The 14,915-nt window shown below is 32.8% G+C and overlaps 1 protein-coding gene across 1 annotated transcript in view; it reads right to left on the bottom strand.

Annotated features, from left to right (window-relative positions):
* Positions 1-14,080, bottom strand: part of LOC134697077 (cytokine-like nuclear factor N-PAC) — a 45,686-nt gene extending 31,606 nt beyond the window's left edge. The window contains exons 1-8 of the mRNA XM_063559110.1: positions 13,977-14,080; positions 13,844-13,880; positions 12,643-12,725; positions 11,966-12,101; positions 10,229-10,351; positions 8,192-8,236; positions 5,719-5,778; positions 3,726-3,863 (exon numbers count right to left, since the gene is read on the bottom strand). Of these exons, the coding sequence (XP_063415180.1) occupies positions 3,726-3,863; positions 5,719-5,778; positions 8,192-8,236; positions 10,229-10,351; positions 11,966-12,101; positions 12,643-12,725; positions 13,844-13,880; positions 13,977-14,032 (678 nt within the window). The 5' untranslated portion in view covers positions 14,033-14,080. The remainder of the gene's footprint in view (positions 1-3,725; positions 3,864-5,718; positions 5,779-8,191; positions 8,237-10,228; positions 10,352-11,965; positions 12,102-12,642; positions 12,726-13,843; positions 13,881-13,976) is intronic.
* Positions 14,081-14,915: the final 835 nt, after the last annotated feature.

A 14,915-nucleotide genomic window follows, 5' to 3' on the forward strand; every position in this document is an offset into this window, starting at 1 on the left:
AGGTAAATAGAATTACAAGTGACTAGCAATATATATTATCAGAGCATTACCTATAAATTGGCTAACAGGTGTCAAAAGTTTAATTACTTTAACAACTGTTCCATAATAAATGTTGACATACATGTAACAGGAAAAGGGTCATAAAAGTGATTTCTGAAAATTGTTTGAAACAATGAATTAATTTATATTTTTATTATTTTCAATTGCATCTGTCAAAATAACTGTGAAGAAAACCAGATGTTATATAGTTTCTTTTAAGTGACTGACTTCATGGTGTAAATGACTATATATGTTGTATGATTAAATAACTAGAGGCTCTTAAGAGCCTGTGTCGCTCACCTTGGTCTATGTGAATATCAAACAAAGGAAACAGATGGATTCATGACAAACACCTTGGTCTATGTGAATATCAAACAAAGGAAGCAGATGGATTCATGACAAAATTATGTTTTGGTGATGGTGATATGTTTGTACATCTTACTTTACTGAACATTCTTGCTGCTTACAATTATCACTATCTATAATGAACTTGGCCCAGTAGTTTCTGTGTAAAATGTTACCAGTAGTAAAAATTTAAAAATTTTATGAAAATTGTTTAAAATTGACTATTAAGGACAATAACTCCTTGGGGGTCAATTGACCATTTTGGTCATGTTGACTTATTTGTAAATCTTACTTTGCTGAACCTTATTGCTGTTTACAGTTTATCTCTATCTATAATAATATTCAAGATAATAACCAAAAACAGCAAAATTTCCTTAAAATTACCAATTCAGGGACAGCAACCCAACAATGGGTTCTCTGATTCATCTGAAAATTTCTGGGCAGATAAATCTTGACCTGATATACAATTTTACCACATGTCAGATTTGCTCTAAATGCTTTGGTTTTTGAGTTATAAGCCAAAAGCTGCATTTCACCCCTATGTTCTATTTTTAGCCATAGTGGCCATCTTGGTTGGTTTGGCATGTCACGCCACACATTTTTTGAACTAGATACCCCAGAGATGATTGTGGCCAAGTTTGGATTAATTTGGCCCAGCAGTTTCAGAGGAGAAGATTTTTGTAAAAGATATATAAAATTTATGAAAAATGGTTAAAAATTGACTTTAAAGGGCAATAACTCCTAAAGGGGTCAACTGACCATTTTGGTCATGTTGACTTATTTGTAAATCTTACTTTGCTGAACCTTATTGCTGTTTACAGTTTATCTCTATCTATAATAATATTCAAGATAATAACCAAAAACAGCAAAATTTCCTTAAAATTACCAATTCAGGGACAGCAACCCAACAACAGGTTTTCTGATTCATCTGAAAATTTCTGGGCAGATAGATCTTGACCTGATATACAATTTTACCACATGTCAGATTTGCTCTAAATGCTTTGGTTTTTGAGTTATAAGCCAAAAGCTGCATTTCACCCCTATGTTCTATTTTTAGCCATAGTGGCCATCTTGGTTGGTTTGGCATGTCACGCCACACATTTTTAGAACTAGATACCCCAGAGATGATTGTGGCCAAGTTTGGATTAATTTGGCCCAGCAGTTTCAGAGAAGAAGATTTTTGTAAAAGATATATAAAATTTATGAAAAATGGTTAAAAATTGACTTAAAAGGGCAATAACTCCTAAAGGGGTCAACTGACCATTTTGGTCATGTTGACTTATTTGTAAATCTTACTTTGCTGAACCTTATTGCTGTTTACAGTTTATCTCTATCTATAATAATATTCAAGATAATAACCAAAAAAAGCAAAATTTCCTTAAAATTACCAATTCAGGGACAGCAACCCAATAACGGGTTCTCTGATTCATCTGAAAATTTCAGGGCAGATAGATCTTGACCAGATAAACAATTTTACACCGGTCAGATTTGCTCTAAATGGTTTGGTTTTTGAGTTATAAGCCAAAAACTGTGTTTTACCGCTATGTTCTATTTTTAGCCATAGCGGCCATCTTGGTTGGTTTGGCGGGTCACGCCACACATTTTTTAAACTAGATACCCCAAAGATGATTGTGGCCAAGTTTGGATTATATGTGGCCCTGTGGTTTCCGAGAAGATTTTTGTAAAAGATTACTAAGATATACGAAAAATGGTTAAAAATTGACTTTAAAGGGCAATAACTCCTAAACAGGTCAACTGACCATTTTGGTCATGTTGACTTATTTGTAAATCTTACTTTGCTGAACATTATTGCTTTTTACAGTTTATCTCTATCTATAATAATATTTAAGATAATAACCAAAAAAAGCAAAATTTCCTTAAAATTACCAATTCAGGGACAGCAACCCAATAATGGTTCTCTGATTCATCTGAAAATTTCAGGGCAGATAGATCTTGACCAGATAAACAATTTTACACCGGTCAGATTTGCTCTAAATGGTTTGGTTTTTGAGTTATAAGCCAAAAACTGTGTTTTACCGCTATGTTCTATTTTTAGCCATAGCGGCCATCTTGGTTGGTTTGGCGAGTCACGCCACACATTTTTTAAACTAGATACCCCAAAGATGATTGTGGCCAAGTTTGGATTATATTTGGCCCTGTGGTTTCCGAGAAGATTTTTGTAAAAGATTACTAAGATATTCGAAAAATGGTTAAAAATTGACTTTAAAGGGCAATAACTCCTAAACAGGTCAACTGACCATTTTGGTCATGTTGACTTATTTGTAAATCTTACTTTGCTGAACCTTATTGCTGTTTACAGTTTATCTCTATCTATAATAATATTTAAGATAATAACCAAAAACAGCAAAATTTCCCTAAAATTACCAATTCAGGAGCAGCAACCCAACAACTGATTGTCCGATTCATCTGAAAATTTCAGGGCAGATAAATCTGAACAAATTAACCCCATATCAGATTTGCTCTAAATGCTATGGTTTTTGAGTTATAAGCCAAAAACTGCATTTTACCCCTATGTTCTATTTTTAGCCATGGCGGTCATCTTGGTTGGTTTGGCGGGTAACGCCACACATTTTTAAAACTAGATATCCCAATGATGATTGTAGCCAAGTTTGTTTTAATTTGGCCCAGTAGTTTCAGAGGAGAAGATTTTTGTAAAAGTTTACGACGCTGGACGACGGACGCCAAGTGATGAGAAAAGCTCACTTGGCCTGAGCTAAAAATGTGATAAATCTTCATTAAACCATGTTTGTTCCTAAACTAATAAATTGTGACTTTTTGTCCTAATTCAATTTAGTGAATAAGTGACTTTTAGTCTTGTGACTATATCTATCATCCATTTGCCAAGTAATTAACCTGAGGTAGAGACTAGATTATATAGTAAAGTACTATTAAAATTTCAATTGACCAGTATTCGCCAGTATTGACCAGTATTTGCCGGTATTAGACCAACCTTGGTCTCATGTTCAATAACTTCTCAATGTCATACAAGAAATTAATGAAATACTAAAGGGAGGTTATCTTAATTGATAGAAGTAAGTCGCCAAAGTTTCATGAAATCTGCTTAAAGCACTTTCAAGATATTGTCTGTAAACTAGTAAAGCTCACGATATAAACAATTCACCAAAATTTCATGAAATTGGTTAAAGCGATTTTGAGTTATTGTCTAAGATGTTGACGACAGAAGGACGGACAATTATTTACCATAAAACATCCTGTAAACAGGCGTATAAAAACAGTAAATCTTCCAATAAAACATGACTTTTCTAAGAAAGACATTCTGTATATCTAGTTTAAACCGTCTGCAACTGTAATTTTATTACCTGTACTGAATTTGTGGAAGGTTTAGCTTTGATTTTTGTGTTCATTCTTCCTTCTGCAAACAACTTTTGTTTCTTGGCTTTCAATTCTTCCTCACTTAAAGATGACATTCTCTTTTTCACAGGCAACGAACCAGTACTCTGAAAAATTATTAGTATGTTGATTGTCAAATTGGTCTATCAGTTAGTCAACTAAGTATCCCTTTTTCAATCAAAAATTAGTATCACTTAATCTAAGTTTGGTAATATCATGTCTATTTTCAAACATTTTTGAATTTAATTATGTTATTGTTTTCATCATTTTGTTTGATGTAGAAAGAATATAAAAGACAGGCTCAAAGGTTCTCCTTGTTTCACCCTTCTAAAACAGTCATAGAAATTGTGGTTTGGCATAAACAGGACCAAATTGAGGATTTATCAAATTTTTCTTAATAATGTATTACAAAATTAACAAATATCGACAGCATCAAATATATCTTAAAACAGGATGTCCTGTTGGTCCTTTGCTAATTTGGAGGATTGTTAAAAAAAATCAAGAGTGCAGATATTGCAGTTTAATGACCATCAATGAATACTGATGTCTTATGTAGCTCAATGAATACCGATATCTTATGTAGCTCAATGAATACCGATATCTTATGTAGCTCAATGAATACCGATATCTTATGTAGCTCAATGAATACTGATGTCTTATGTAGCTCAATGAATACCGATATCTTATGTAGCTCAATGAATACTGATATCTAATGTAGCTCAATCAATACTGATATCTTATGAAACTCAATGAATACTGATATCTTATGTAGCTCAATGAATACTGATGTCTTATGTAGCTCATTGAATCCTGATATCTAGATGTCTTATGTAGCTCAATGAATCCTGATATCTAGATGTCTTATGTAGCTCAATGAATACTGATGTCTTATGTAGCTCAATGAATACTGATATCTTATGTAGCTCAATGAATACTGATGTCTTATGTAGCTCAATGAATACTGATGTCTTATGTAGCTCAATGAATACTGATATCTTATGTAGCTCAATGAATACTGATATCTTATGTAGCTCAATGAATACTGATATCTTATGTAGCTCAATGAATACTGATGTCTTATGTAGCTCAATGAATACTGATGTCTTATGTAGCTCAATGAATACTGATGTCTTATGTAGCTCAATGAATACTGATATCTTATGTAGCTCAATGAATACTGATATCTTATGTAGCTCAATGAATACTGATATCTAATGTAGCTCAATGAATACTGATATCTTATGAAACTCAATGAATACTGATGTCTTATGTAGCTCAATGAATACTGATATCTTATGTAGCTCAATGAATACTGATATCTTATGTAGCTCAATGAATACTGATGTCTTATGTAGCTCAATGAATACTGATGTCTTATGTAGCTCAATGAATACTGATGTCTTATGTAGCTCAATGAATACTGATGTCTTATGTAGCTCAATGAATACTGATATCTTATGTAGCTCAATGAATACTGATATCTTATGTAGCTCAATGAATACTGATGTCTTATGTAGCTCAATGAATACTGATATCTAATGTAGCTCAATGAATACTGATATCTTATGTAGCTCAATGAATACTGATGTCTTATGTAGCTCAATGAATACTGATATCTTATGTAGCTCAATGAATACTGATGTCTTATGTAGCTCAATGAATACTGATATCTTATGTAGCTCAATGAATACTGATATCTTATGTAGCTCAATGAATACTGATATCTTATGTAGCTCAATGAATACTGATATCTTATGTAGCTCAATGAATAATGATGTCTTATGTAGCTCAATGAATACTGATATCTTATGTAGCTCAATGAATACTGTTATCTAATGTAGCTCAATGAATACTGATATCTAATGTAGCTCAATGAATACTGATATCTTATGTAGCTCAATGAATACTGATATCGTATGTAGCTCAATGAATACTGATATCGTATGTATCTAACAGACAAACCTTTCTACTTGTCTCATCTTTTACTTTTGGAGGACGACCAACAGTTCCTGTGCCTATGGACTAAAATAAAATTATACTATATTTAGTTTAATTATTCATGTGAGAAAAAAAATGTTAAGGGTAATACGGAACCTAGTGTCTCGCCTACTTTTGCTGTTGTTTATATTTTCAGAGTGATAGAAGTCGACGGAATGTAGGATCACCATGTCTTGCTTTTGCTACAAAAGTCACAGGCTCAACAAAAATGGGGAAAAAATTATCAAAATTTTCCTCAAGATACTATCTTTAATTGTAAGAAGTTTGGAAAAAATCAAGGATGGTTATAAATCTAATAAAAGTTTTAGAAACTTTAACTGCAGACTGTTTGAAATTTAACTGGAAGTCCATTTGAAAGTAAGATAGGGAAAAACAGGAAATAAATTTTAGCAAAATTTCCTTTAAAATACTAGCTTTTGATCATCAACACTAAACTTCTGTCAAAGTTTGGTACAAATCCGGTAGTTTTAGAAGGATCTAAAACAAGAATGTGTCCCCAGTACATGGATGCCCCACTTGCACTATCCTTTTTTATGTGTTCAGTGGACCGTGAAATTGGGGTAAAAACTCTCTTTGGCATAAAAATTAGAAAGATCTTATCATAAGAAAACATGAATACTAAGTTTCAAATTGATTGGATTTCAAGTTCATCAAAAACTACCTTGACCAAAAACTTTAACCTGAAGCGGGACAGACGAACAAATGGATACACAGACCAGAAAACATAATGCCTCTCTACTATCGTAGGTGGGGCATGGAAAATTAACTTTAACTATAGAGTGAATGTTATGTTAACTGGCAGAAAAACTAAGTCCATTTATAAGTAAAATATGGATAAACAGAATTTATTGTTTTTCATCAAAATTTACTATCTTATGGATCATTTAAAGCTTCTGGTTAAGTTAGGTAGAAATGCAGAAAAAGTTTAATTTATCAGAACTTTAAAAACTTTTAAGAACCACAGAGTGTATATTTGTGGACGTTAATGCTGAGGAATGAATGTAGGATTGCTATGTCTTGCTTTTTCAACAATAAAAATGATAGTTTCTGTTACTATCTTTGAGTTTTCTGTGTATGATTTGAGAATTACAGCATGTCTGTCTCTCTTTCAGGTTGTATCAAACAGTTTTGAAAAAAAATAGAGAAACAAGTCTCCAAATGTACAATGCTAACAGGTAATTTAGTAACAGATATGATTTTCTTTAATTTTTGTGCTATTTTCACATTTCTTAATCTGTCACTCTGTGTGAGAAAAATATTTCTCCTCACTAGTGGAATATGTCTGTTCTCGGCAAATATTGGTCAAAATTTAATTATGTAGCCATTTTTTTGGTTTCTTCTGAATTTTCCTATTGTGACGTCATGAAACTAGAGGCTCTAAAGAGCCTGTGTCGCTCACCTTGGTCTATGTGCATATTAAACAAAGGACACAAATGGATTCATGACAAAATTGTATTTTGGTGATGGTGATGTGTTTGAAGTTCTTACTTTACTGAACGATTTTGCTTCTTACAATTATATCTATCATGAACTTTGCCCATTAGTAACAGAGAACTATATTTGGTAATTATTTACATAAATTTACCAAATTAATGAAAATTGTTAAAAATTGACTATAAAGGGCAATAACTCCTTAAGGGGTCAATTGACCATTTAGGTCATGTTGACTTATTTGTAGATCTTACTTTGCTGAACATTATTGCTGTTTACAGTTTATCTCTAACTATAATAATATTCAAGATAATAAACAAAAACAGCAAAATTTCTTCAAATTTACCAATTCAGGGGCAGCAACCCAACAACCGATTGACCGATTTATCTGAAAATTTCAGGGCAGATAGATCTTGACCTGATAAACATTTTTACCCCATGTCAGATTTGCTCTAAATGCTTTGGTTTTTGAGTTATAAGCCAAAAACTGCATTTTACCCCTATGTTCTATTTTTAGCCGTGGCGGCCATCTTGGTTGGTTGACCGGGTCACGCCACACATTTTTTAAACTAGATACCCTAATGATGATTGTGGCCAAGTCTGGTTTGATTTCGCCCAGTAGTTTCAGAGGAAAAGATTTTTGTAAAAGTTAACGACGACAGACGACAACGGACGCCAAGTGATGAGAAAAGCTCACTTGGCCCTTCGGGCCAGGTGAGCTAAAAAAGGCAACCATGTCTGATGATGTTACATATAAAGAACACAACTTTCTGCAAATCTTTAAAAAATCAAAAGGATGGATAAAAATCCTTAGGGAAATAGATTCCACCACTATAAGTCTTGTACTACAACATTTCTCCACTCTCAATAGTTAATTTTTAAATATTTAAAAAGCTCAGCAAGCCTTACACTTTAAATATTAAAATTAAACTGTCTCTACAGAGAAATATCTTAACACACTTGTTGCAGTGGTGGAATCCATATAACAACGCTAAAAGCTACTCACCTTTCTTTCTTTCTTATCTTTTACTGTTGTTGCATCTTTTTTCAACTGATAATAATAATAAAATATTAAAGAAATATTACATAAATTTATAAAATATAAAAAAAGTCAATTATGTGACTAATTTTAATATTTACAGTTAATGATTATCAGTTTAAGTAACATAAGAACAGATATAAAAGTTATAAGCTGCAGAGTATTGTCTATCTGTTATAGTTTCCAAGATCATAATTAGCATTACTGAAACAAATGAAGACACCCCGCCTCTGCTTGTACATGTAATAAATATATAAATATACATAGTTATAGGTTTAAAATTATTCATGCAGGTTTTTTTTCACTTCCCTGTTGAACCTTACATTTCTTTAATAATTTAAAATTATTTCTATAGAAGTACATTTCTTATGTTTATTGTACCAATTATGGTACACAATTGACAGATTTGTACAAAAAACTAGAGGCTCTAAAGAGCCTGTGTCGCTCACCTTGGTCTTTGTGAATATTAAAAAAAGGAAGAGGATGGATTCATGACAATATTGTGGTTTGGTGATGGTGATGTGTTTACACATCTAACTTTACTGAACATTCTTGCTGCTTAAAATTATCTCTATCTATAATGAACTTGGCCCAGTAGTTTCAGTGGAAAATGTTAGTAAAAATTTACAAATTTTATGAAAATTGTTAAAAATTTACTTTAAAGGACAATAACTCCTTAGGGGGTCAATTGACCATTTCAGTCAAGTTGACTTATTTGTAAATCTTACTTTGCTGAACATTATTGCTGTTTACAGTTTATCTTTAGGGCGATTCCAGAAAAAAATGTATGGGGGGGTTGGAAGGCAGTTTTTGTCAGCACCCGCCACCCATACAATTGTAATTGAGAATTATAGTGCATTATAGTGTGAAAAGTTGCTCTGATACCAATCACCCATGTATTATTAATACAATGTGCCTTCCAACCCCCCCCCCCCTACATTTTTTTCTGGAATAGCCCTAAACTATAATAATATTCAAGATACTAACCAAAAACAGCATACTTTCCTTAAAACTAACAATTCAGGGTTAGCAACCCAACAACGGGTTGTCTGATTCATCAGAAAATTTCAGAGCAGATAAATCTTGGCCTGATAAACAATTTTATCCCATGTCAGATTTGCTCTAAATGTTTTGGTTTTTATGTTTTAAGCCCAAAACTGCATTTTACCCCCATGTTCTATTTTTAGCCATGGTGGCCATCTTGGTTGGATGGCCGGGTCACCGGACACATTTTTCAAACTACATACCCCAAAGATGATTGTGGCCAAGTTTGGATTAATTTAGCCCAGTAGTTTCAGAGGAGAAGATTTTTGTAAAAGATGACTAAGATTTACGAAAAAATGGTTAAAAATTGACTATAAAGGTCAATTACTCCTAAAGGGGTCAACTGACAATTTCGGTCATGTTGACTTATTTGTAAATCTTACTTTGCTGAACATTATTGCTGTTTACAGTTTATCTCTATCTATAATAATATTCAAGATAATAACCCAAAACTGCAAAATTTCCTTAAAATTACTAATTCAGGGGCAGCAACCTAACAACGGGTTGTCTGATTCATCTGAAAATTTCAGGGCAGGTAGATCTTGACCTGTTTAACAATTCTACCTCATGTCAGATTTGCTCTAAATGCTTTGGTTTTTGAGTTACAAGCCAAAAACTGCATTTTACCCCCTATGTTCTATTTTTTGCCATGGCGGCCATCTTGGATGGTTGGCCGGGTCACCGGACACATTTTTTAAACTAGATACCCCAATGATGATAGTGGCCAAGTTTGGTTTAATTTGGCCCAGTAGTTTCAGAGGAGAAGATTTTTGTAAAAGTTAACGACGACGGACGCCAGACGCAGGACGACGGACGCAAAGTGATGGGAAAAGCTCACTTGGCCCTTCGGGCCAGGTGAGCTAAAAAATTAATACTTTAATATATGCAATGTAGAAGATCCTTTAACAACAACACTTTAAGGAAAGCCCCAGTAATTTATTGAGATCAACTTGTTTTCACCTTTGGTTTCTTGCCAGCCATTGGTTCTCTAGAGTAATCTTTGATAGGACTATCTGAACTTCCTGGGAAAATCTGGGCCAACTCTTCGTCTATAGATGGTAGTTCCAGTGTCCTGGAATTTTTCTGAGAAAAAAATATAATATAAACTCAGGGCTATTATAAGTTCAACACTTCATTGATTGCATCACTTTTCTTCCTTTTATGGAATGCAATTATACAAAAATAATTTTTGATAGGTACGGAAGCTCACAAAGATAATTTCATCCTGCACCAAAAAACTTTTATACACAGAAAAAGCCACAAGTTGTAGGCTAGACATACACCCATCTTTTTTACAATCATAACCAGTAGTGTTTAGCCAAGCTTTTGTAAGTGAAAAATAAGTTTACTCATTTGAATTAGTTCAGGAGTGAAAATACTGTGTCAGTGAGTAATTTTCATCAGGGAAAAATGTCAAAAATCAGATTTAAATGTACTAGATGCATTCTAAAACAAATTTTATAATATTTTTGATTGGTTCAAATCATATATCAATTTGATAAACTTATTATAGAAAATGTGAAATCACCAAACAAAATATTTCTTTAATCAATAAAATTATTGAATTAAACAGTAACATCAAAAACTGTTAAAAATTAGAAAAAATAACATTTCACACCTATGCAGCATGTTTGAATGACCATGCTCAAGATGTAAGAGGATCATATTTACAGCATCTTACAACTAGAGGCTCTAAAGAGCCTGTGTCGCTCAGCTTGGTTTATGTGAATAAACAAAGGAAGCAGATGGATTCATGACAAAATTGTGTTTTGGTGATGGTGATGTGTTTGTAAATCTTACTGTAATAAACAGTCTTGCTTCTTACAAATATCTCAATCTATAATGAACTCTGCCCAGTAGTTTCAGTGGAAAATGTTAATAAAAATTTACAAATTTTATGAAAAGTGTTAAAAATTGATTTAAAGGACAATAACTCCTAAGGGGGTCAACTGACCATTCCAGTCATGTTGACTTATTTGTTAATCTTACTTTGCTAAACATATTTGGTTTTTGAGTTATAAGCCAAAAACTGCATTTTACCCCTATGTTCTATATTTAGCCGTGGCGGCCATCTTGGATGGTTGACTAGGTCACGCCACACATTTTTTCAACTAGATACCCTAATTATGATTGTGGCCAAGTTTGGTTAAATTTGGCCCAGTAGTTTCAGAGGAGAAGATTTTTGTAAAAGCTAATGACGACGGACGACGCCAGACGCCGGACGCCAAGTGATGGGAAAAGCTCACTTGGCCCTTCGGGCCAGGTGAGCTAAAAATGGAATCAGCTAAGAAATTTCTTCATTTTTCGGTATTAATTTTTTCTTATGATCTCTTCTTTTTGACCTTGTAGTTAAATTTTATTTGCATCAACATGATTGCCTTTTTGTGCTGAAAAATTCCCCACAACTCAGGATTCAACTCCAACAATTGATGAAATCAGTGAAATTCACCCATCAATTGCAAAATCTTGACAGAACTGTGTTTTTAATTACATTTTGTGCTATTTTAAGTGTCATTGAGATATCAACATTTGTTACTTATTAACCAGTCAAACTTATCTTGATAATAAAAACCTCTGAATTTACAGTATCTTAAACCTGAAACCAGACAGGAAAACAGAGATGGACATGAAAAATTAATACCCCCAACCCACTATTGTAAGTTGTGACACATTCTGGGCCTAACCCTTGAGACCTACTGTAGCAGGTTGTGCTTTCACTTCATCTTCTATGGCCTCCAACGCCTCCTTGTATCCTTTAGGTATTCTACTGTTCAATTTAAACTTGTTTCTGTTGGCTGCATATAAATAAATATTCTCTTCTGGAATCCAGGCACTAAAACACAAAAAGAAACTTTATTTTAGCTTAGGGCTATTCCAGAAAAAAATGTATGGGGGGTTGGAAGGCACATTGTATTAATAATACATGGGTGATTGGTATCAGAGCAACTTTTCACACTATAATGCACTATAATTCTCAATTACAATTGTATGGGTGGCGGGTGCTGACAAAAACTGCCTTCCAACCCCCCCTTACATTTTTTTCAGGAATAGCCCTTATATGAAATAATTAACTTTTGGTACTCAAAATTTGCTAACTGAAGAAATAAATTATCCATATCAATTCTATAAAATTAGAACTCATTAAGATGAAGTACATATGAGAGGTAATATTTTTGAGATTTAACAGTTATTGTATGCAGCATTCAAACTTCAAAATTACATTCAAGAAGAGATGAATGAAATAAGCAACTAAAAAGTATCTATTAAATGTTTGTTCATGGTTAAAAAATAATCATTTCCCCTTTAAATGGAGAATAAAAATCATAACAACATCTAGCATCATCATCAGATATTCTTTCAATGTTTTTACTCACTAGTTTTCTGATCCAAAGAAGAAGACAAAGTGATGTAGTGTTTTCTTCAGAGGTTTCTTAACCTCATCTTTAGGAGCAATGACCTACAAAATATAATCTTTAAAAAGTTATTCCATTAAAGTTTTCATAAAGATTCATTGCAAACATGAACCTCTGCATATACCAATATATCAAGAAGTGTTTAATTATTTTTTCTAGTTTTTTTAAATTCTTAGTGTCAAATGATTTTGAGAAAATATTACATGTGTATTAACAGAACCACTTAACTTTGCATCTTAACCCACTCAATTGTCAAGTGTAGTTGTGTATTCTTCAACTAATTATTTACATACTTTACATCACAGTCATTGGCTTAAATCTAAATGAATGCTACAATGTACATTCCAAGTCTGATTTATGAGTTCTTTGTTATTAAAATGTACATCAGGCTTGTACTTGTAGTTTTATTGTATGAATTAACATTTGTCTAAGACATGGCTGAACAGGATTAATATAATTTAATTTAATTGCATTTTCACATAATTTAATTGCATTTTCAGATTATTAATCCTTTACTGGATTTTGCTGTACAATTTTTTTTTCATTCCAGCAAAGGATGCCATAATAAACCAAGTTGGGGAAAGATTTTTTTCAACATATATATTATAAAAAATTGATAAATGTAAGACTTTATTGATTGATATGGAAAAATCTTTTTGCACAAAAACAAGTAATTCAAACTGTGTCAACAAGTGGAACCTTTCAAGTACAACTCAGGAGTGTATTTTGCAATTTTCTGCAGACTTGAAAAAAAATGCACACCAAAAGTCTGAAACATAAAATGCATAGAATTTTTATATAAAGGCTCTAAAAGTCTCCTTAATGCACAAGTGTGTCTGTATTCTAAGAAGACTTTAATGCATAAACACAACTATATTTGTCAATTCCTTTTGATGAACTTTAAAAATGTTTTCTGAAACAATGGCATAGTTTCAATCTCAGGGGAGACAACTCGGCTCTGACCGAGTTAATGGGATTTTTCACATCAAAAATATCTGCTGCAAGCAATCACAGAGATAATATTTACAATTTTTATGTTTAATAAATGATATATAATCACTAATAACTACAGTAAGCAATTGGAAGTGTCCTTTCTAAGCTCTTTTGGCATTTGTTAAGATTGTTGACATGCCGGTCTGGCAAGAGGTCGAAATAATCTTACCTTTCCTGGCCATGACGGGAATCCTTTCATCTTCGCCCTTCAAAATAAAAATGAAAGATTGTTATTTTTTGTATTGCATTATATAAGTTTCTTAATTGAATCATTTCAGTTGCGTTTTACTATGTTTTCTTACCAGACTAGGTCTCCGACTTCAAACTTAGACTCCATTTTTGAAGCAGAATGATGCATTGTGGGAAGATTATAAGCGTGGGGGGAAATCCACCTTCAGATATGGTCAACGGGGCACAACTCTGACTACTTAAAAAGTTCCCGCGCAAATGTCATGTTAAAAGAAGAGACTAAGCGCCCTTTGAACATTATTCGACAAAAAATAAATTCTTCAAAGAATGCATTTTTTAATGCAGAAATTGCTTATGATCCATGATGATAAAAAAAATCATGACAATATATATTTGTATGACGCTAAATCTGTTTCGTTATTAAATACTTTTAAAACTGAAAAACTGGCCATTCAAACTGTGTATGTTTATTTAGAAGGGTGGTTGCAGTGTCAGTTTTTCTATCTTGTGTTGTTGGACCATGGACTTAATATATTGGTCATAATTAGTTAGTATAAAAGTCCCAGGTTGGACTGTCAATCCTGACCACATATACAGCATTCTGATGAGCCCAAGAAACAGAACAATTAAGAAGATAATCCCAAAATATAAAAGACTTGAAAGGTAGCCGCATGACAGATATAAGCGAGTGTAACAAAAAATATAGAGACAAAAATTTTAAGAACAATGGGTCTCGTATCCCCATAAGAGAAATCAAATTTGAACTATTCTACATATTACAATTTTCAAAGGAGGAAACATATAGGCTAGGGATACCTGATGAGGATAAGCCTAGGTCTACATGACCATAACCGAAACACCCTTTTCTTAGTATACACACAACAATTCTACTACAATCATGCAATTATGAATTTCTGGAGAGAAAAAAAAAGAAATAAATGCAGAAGAATGTATTCCATAACCGGAAATATTTATCATACACTGAGGTTACCAGCTCTTAATTACTCAAAATGTATGCACATAGGAAATTGATTCAATAACGAAGGATTATG

Source organism: Mytilus trossulus, chromosome 14 (genome assembly GCF_036588685.1).
Source record: "Mytilus trossulus isolate FHL-02 chromosome 14, PNRI_Mtr1.1.1.hap1, whole genome shotgun sequence".
In the NCBI taxonomy this organism is placed as follows: Eukaryota; Metazoa; Mollusca; class Bivalvia; order Mytilida; family Mytilidae; genus Mytilus; species Mytilus trossulus.